General features: G+C 56.8%; 1 protein-coding gene across 2 annotated transcripts; it reads left to right on the forward strand.

Moving 5' to 3' along the window:
• The first annotated feature begins 1,138 nt into the window (after positions 1 to 1,138).
• GUCA2B (guanylate cyclase activator 2B) lies at positions 1,139 to 3,539 on the forward strand. Of its 2 annotated transcripts, none has more exons than XM_032247591.1 (3): positions 1,139 to 1,295; positions 2,434 to 2,620; positions 3,141 to 3,240. In XM_032247591.1, exons 1-3 carry the CDS (start codon positions 1,209 to 1,211, stop codon positions 3,203 to 3,205), a joined length of 339 nt encoding a protein of 112 aa, XP_032103482.1. In that variant the 5' UTR covers positions 1,139 to 1,208; the 3' UTR covers positions 3,206 to 3,240. The 2 variants fall into 2 exon arrangements, with proteins under 2 accessions (XP_032103482.1, XP_032103483.1); XM_032247592.1 differs by lacking the exon at positions 3,141 to 3,240 and adding an exon at positions 3,249 to 3,539 and having other exon boundaries at positions 1,142 to 1,295.
• Positions 3,540 to 5,732: the final 2,193 nt, after the last annotated feature.

The following is a 5,732-nucleotide window of genomic DNA, read 5'->3' on the forward strand; positions in this document are numbered from 1 at the left end:
TAGATGTGTCACCGGGAGATGAGCGCAACCTCAGGTGGGCCGGGGCTCTCACTCGCAGCAACCTTATGCAAGGGGTTGTATCACGCCCATTGGATGGAAGAGAAAACTAAGTTTCCATCAGAATTGATGTGACTTATCCTAAACCACACAGCTGCATCAGAACTAGGATTTGAACTTGGGTCAATCTGCCTCCAGCACCACTGCTTTTTCCCCCATGCTGGATTAGGCTGTTGGCTTCTGAAAGGCACAGACATGTGAGATGGGTCAAACGTGGCCTGGGAGCACCCAGGCATGGGCCGGAGATGGCAGGCAGAGGCAGGTTCAAAACCCGGAGCAAGGACCGGTTAGAAAGATGGTTCTTTTTTTGAGACGGAGTTTCACTCATGTTGCCTAGGCTGGAGTGCAATGGCGTGATCTCGGCTCACTGCAACCTCCGCCTCCTGGGTTCAGGCAATTCTCCTGCCTCAGCCTCCTGAGTAGCTGGGATTACAGGCACGCACCACCATGCCCAGCTAATTTTTTGTATTTTTAGTAGAGACGGGGTTTCACCATGTTGACCAGGATGGTCTCGATCTCTTGACCTCGTGACCCACCCGCCTCAGCCTTCCGTGGCAGAAGGATGGTTCTTAAACAGCACTGAGGAGAGGGAGTGGGAGAGACGTGGGTCTTGGGGGGATGGGGGCTTGAGAACCCTGAGGTCAGCCGTGTCTGCCCAGTTTGCCCTGGGCCAACCTGTCTGTTGCATCCTTCCCTCAGAGAAAGGACCATGGGCTGACCTGGGGCAAGGACACCTGGCTGTAGCCCCTACTCTGCCTTTAACTAGCTCCGTGACCTGGGGCAAGCCACTTTCCCTCCTGAGCCTCACTTTTCCTGTCTATAAAATGGCCTCCCTATCATCACACCCACACAGGTGTCTTGAAGCATGAACGATGCTGCGGTCGAAGGTCCCCAGGGAAAGCCCAGCACACAGCAGGCGCTCGGTCTTCAAGCACTGTGTTCCCATAGGCTCTCGGCTCCAGCCCTCCTCACCCCCAACCCCCTTCCTGGGAACAAGCCCTGGCTTGTCAGAAAGCCAGCCAGCTGTCAACCCCACCCCAGCTGGCCAGTTAATGAGTGACCAGAACACCGGAGCCTGGCTATAAGGAGCTGCTAGGCAGGGACACAGGTGGGAGCCGGTGGACAGTGGCAGGGGGAGCATAGGGAGCGCAATGGGCAGCAGGGCTGTGTCAAGGCTCCTGCCAGGGGTGGCCATGGTCCTCCTGCTGCTGCAGAGCACACAGTCAGTCTACATCCAGGTGAGTCCCTCTGCCAGTGTGCCCCCTGCCTGAAGGGCCCCACGGCGGGAGACCAGGCTGGAGAGGGTGTACTGGGAATTCAGGGGCACAATGGGGGCATGGGACCCGGGGCTCAGCCCAACACCCATCACAGCCCTGGGACCAAGGCAGCTGGGGGTGGGAGCAGCCAGACGTTGATGGCAGTGATGATGGCAATGACAATACCAAAACTGGTTCAGCACAGCTCCCCTCCAAGGCCCATCCTGGTCACAGAGGTCAGAGTGCGGAACAGGATGTGCCCCTGCACAGGAGAAGCCCAGAAAGGGATGGAGACGCCCTGTTCTGCTCCCACAGCTCTCCATGTTCACCCACATGTGGGTGGAGGGGGACAGGCTCCAGAGCAATTTTCCTGGCAGCTAACCCTTGAGCTTGCATTGCAAGATGAACAGGAGATGGCCAGGCACGGAGGATGGGTGGACCGTTCCAGGCCGAGGGCACAGCATGTGCAAAGGCCTGAGAGAAGACTGCAGGGGTTCAGGTGCCCTTCTAGGGGGCCGGGGAGACTGGCAGGAGTTGCTGCAAAAGGCCCTGTCTGCCATGTCGCAGGAGATGCTGCTGGCCTCGCCCAGCATAGCAGAGAAGTCTGTGGCCCTGGGTGTCACATCCCTGACTCCAGACACGGGCTCCTTGGGAAGAACAAAGTGGGTCCCAGAGAGGGGTGCAGGAGACTTGGCCTCCCCAACAGTTCTGGCCTCGGAGACTGGCCTCTTGGGGCTGCCATGACTCTGCCATGCCAGCTCAGGCAGGCATACCCAGTTGGCGAGTGTGTCCTCATACCAGGCCCCCATGGGGGATGTCAGATGAGAGAGCTGAGGCTGAGTGGGGAATAGACAGGCAGCCGGTCAGGGGCAGAGGTGGGATTTGAACCAGGGCTTGCCTGTCTCTAATACCCATGCCTTAAACCACCATGCTCCACAGCCTTGCTGCCTCTTCCCACACCTCCCACCCCCGGCGGCTCTTTCCAGCGTGGCCCTGGATTTCCCGTGGAAACAGGGAAGGCTCCGGAGGATCTGCGGGGTGTGGGCGACCCTGGATGTCACGGCAGTCCCTGCCCCTGGCCCGGGTCTTGATCTGCTCCCATCTCCTCTCCCCTCTGTAGTACCAAGGCTTCCGGGTCCAGCTGGAATCCATAAAGAAGCTGAGTGACCTGGAGGCACAGTGGGCACCCAGCCCCCGCCTGCGGGCCCAGAGCCCACTGCCCGCCGTGTGCCACCACCCGGCTCTGCCCCTGGACCTCCAGCCTGTCTGCACCTCCCAGGAGGCTTCCAGCATCTTCAAGACCTTGAGTAAGTGCCCTGCTCCCCGCAGAACCTCGTTCTGTCTTCTTCCACGCCCAGGAGCCTCCTGTGGGTTGTTTCTCATAAGCACCCAGCAGCTGAGGATGGGGAGATTCAAGAAACTCAGGCCCGGTCCCCACTGGCTCCCAGGACTCCCCGGTTTGGACACCGAGAGTCAGGCATCCCCTGAGTCCATGCCAGGCACAGACCCATTAACAGACAACAGCTGCATGGAGCAGAGAGGAGAGCTGGCTGGCATCTGTGGTGGGACGGGGGTCTGAAAGGCTTCCAAGAGGGGTGTCAGCCACGCTGAAACCTGAGGGACGGTGCAGAGCTGGGCAGGAGAATGTAGTAACTAGTTAGCACTTACTGGGCACCTACTGTGTGCTGGGACCTACCAGTCCCGTGGCCTGCATTATCTCCTCACAGCGACCCTGTCCATTTAGCAGATGAGAAATCTCAGGCACAGAGTGTGAGCCACTGTCCAGTCGCTGCTAGGAAAAAGACCAAGCTCTCACTCTGCCTCTAGAGGTTCCTGTTCCCAGTCTGTGGACGACACCACCCACTCCCAAGCAGGCCTTTTCTGCTGCCTAGCCGCAGCAGACTCAACTCAGCTGACCGGTTCTCTCCCTGCCAGGGACCATCGCTAATGATGACTGTGAGCTGTGTGTGAACGTCGCGTGTACTGGCTGCCTCTGAGATGACCCTGGGTGCCCTGAGCCCACCGAGGACACCCCAACCTTCAGCCCACCGCCTTGGTAGCCTCACATCCCCCTCCATGTTCCAGCTGGGTCCCTGGCTACCATGGTCATCACCAGCCTCCCAGGGCCTGGACAGCTGGATCTGGTGCAAAGCAATTGGACACGGGGTTGGAGGGGTGGGCCCCTGAGGCAGCCCAGCTCCCAAATAAAGAATCTACAACACACAAGTCCACGTGTCCTTTGTTCATCCCCAGGAGCCGAGGGAGGAACTTCCAGGGAAACCATGTGGGTGAGGAGAAAGGTTGGACTAAAATTACCAGGCAGGAATTTCCCTGAAGTTTCCAAGGCCTGGGGAGTTGATGATTAAACCCCATCCCGAATATAAGGGAGTCAAGGCTCAGGGCAGGAATGAGGCATCCAGGATAAGAGCTCAGAAGCCACAGAGCCAGCCAGACCTGGCCACCCCCCAGGCTGAACTCAAGGCCTCCCCAGCTTCAGAGCAAGAGCAACTGTGCTCCAGATCCAGGAGTGGGGTTGGGGCGGGGAGGAAGTGCGACAGAAGGGGACAGTGGAGGAAAGATTCAAGTGGCATGCCCTCCCAAGCCATAATCAGGGCCAACTCTGCCCGGGACCTGCCTAAGAAGATGGGCCCTTGGCCTTCATTCCCACTCCCAAGCTCCCACTTTTCCCAGCCCCACAGGGTCCATCTGGCCGGCTCCAGCTAGGAGAACTTTTCTCTGTCTCTCCATCCTGGCAGCCTGAGGACTATTAATAATAATTAATCACCAACAAAGGCCCGGCACAGTGGCTCACACCTGTACTTTGGGAGGCCAAAATAGGAGGATTGCTTGAGACCATGAGTTCAAGACAAACCTGGGCAACACAGGGAGATCCCATCTCTATGAAAAAATTGAAAATTAGCCAGGAGTATTGGCACTTGCTTGTAGTCCCAGCTACTCAGGAGACTGAGGCAGAAGGATCACTTGAGTCTGGGAGGTGGAGGCTACAGTGAGCAGTGATCGTACCACTGCACTCCAGCCTTGGCAACAGAGCAAGACCCTGTCTTTAAAAATGATTATAATTATAGACTGGGCGCAGTGGCTCATGCCTGTAATCCCAGCACTTTGGGAGGCCAAGGTGGGAGGATCACCTGAGGTCAGGAGTTTGAGACCAATCTGGCCAATATGGTGAAACCCCATCTCTACTAAATACAAAATTAGCCAGAAATGTAATCCCAGCTACTCAGGAGGCTGAGGCAAGAGAATCACTTGAACCCAGTAGACAGAGGTTGCAGTGAGCTGAAATTGCACCACAGCACTCCAGCCTGGGTGACAAGAGCAAGACTCAGTATCAAAGATAATAATAATAATGAGTATAACTAATAGCCAATGTTTACCGAGTGTTTGCTCTATCCCAGGCACCACCCTAATCACGTGGCACTCATAGTAACCAATGGAGTCCTCACAACAGACTGATGAAGTAGATACCATTATTATCACCACATCCAGGCTAAGAAGAGTCAGGTACAGAGAGACAACTAAGCCTAGATCATAGACTGAGCAAAGTGATGAGACGGGCCCTTCCCAGGACATCTGGGCTGGAGTCCATGTTCTGACCACCATAAAGTCATCCTCAATGCCTTTATTCAGCCTGGGGGCCACAGTGGGAACTCCTGGGAGCAGGGCCTTTCCAGAGTGGGCTCCCCCAAAGCCTTGGTCTTGAGAAGCCAGGGCGGAGGAAAGCCAGAGGCCAAGGGGTTGTGTTATCGGACCTCAGCTCCAGAAGACCAGGGTACATGCCCTAGACAGCTGCTTAGTTCTGCTCATCAGGCTACAGTTTCCTCCTTGCCCTCGCCCCACAGGCAAGGCTGGTGGAGGGCCTTTGCAATGTCTCCTGCAGCTCTCTGGGGCCCCACTTCTCACCCCTCCATCCTCACTCACTGGGGCCTCTATCACACTGCCCTTGGGCCAGGCCAGAGCTTCCTTCCTGGTCCTGCATCCTGTGGACCCTCCACGCCCACCATGCGGGAGGAGCATGGCAGCACCACCCTGATGGTGCCCCTACTCCTCCATGGCTCCCCACTGCCATCTACCAAGTCTAACCTGAGCTCATGCACTATCTGGACTCATCTCCCACTGCTCCTGCAGCTACGCTGGATTCCCACTTGCCTGCTGGAGACAGCAAAGAGAACTGCCGCTGACTGAGTCCCTACCACGTGCCAGCCACACGGCTGCGCTGCTGCCCAGAAGCAGTAATGACAGCGGCATTGACAAGCTGCTCGCTGTGGGTCTGGCAGAGCTTTTCCTTTTCCTTCTTTCTTTGTTTACCATCTCCCCATTTCCTCTCCACCCCCAGCCCCTGGTAACCACTATTCTACTCTACTTCTATGAGTTCAACTTTTTTAGATTCCACATTTAAGT

This window comes from Sapajus apella, unplaced genomic scaffold, assembly GCF_009761245.1.
Source record: "Sapajus apella isolate SASKATOON/1434 unplaced genomic scaffold, GSC_monkey_1.0 scaffold62, whole genome shotgun sequence".
Classification (NCBI taxonomy): Eukaryota; Metazoa; Chordata; class Mammalia; order Primates; family Cebidae; genus Sapajus; species Sapajus apella.

Coding starts and splice junctions, on each gene's coding strand:
- GUCA2B (XM_032247591.1), top strand. CDS start 1,209: ATGGGCAGCAGGGCTGTGTCAAGGCTCCTGCCAGGGGTGGCCATGGTC. Junction 1,296..2,433: donor CACAGTCAGTCTACATCCAG/GTGAGTCCCTCT, acceptor TCCCCTCTGTAG/TACCAAGGCTTCCGGGTCCA. Junction 2,621..3,140: donor CAGCATCTTCAAGACCTTGA/GTAAGTGCCCTG, acceptor CTCTGCCTCTAG/AGGTTCCTGTTCCCAGTCTG.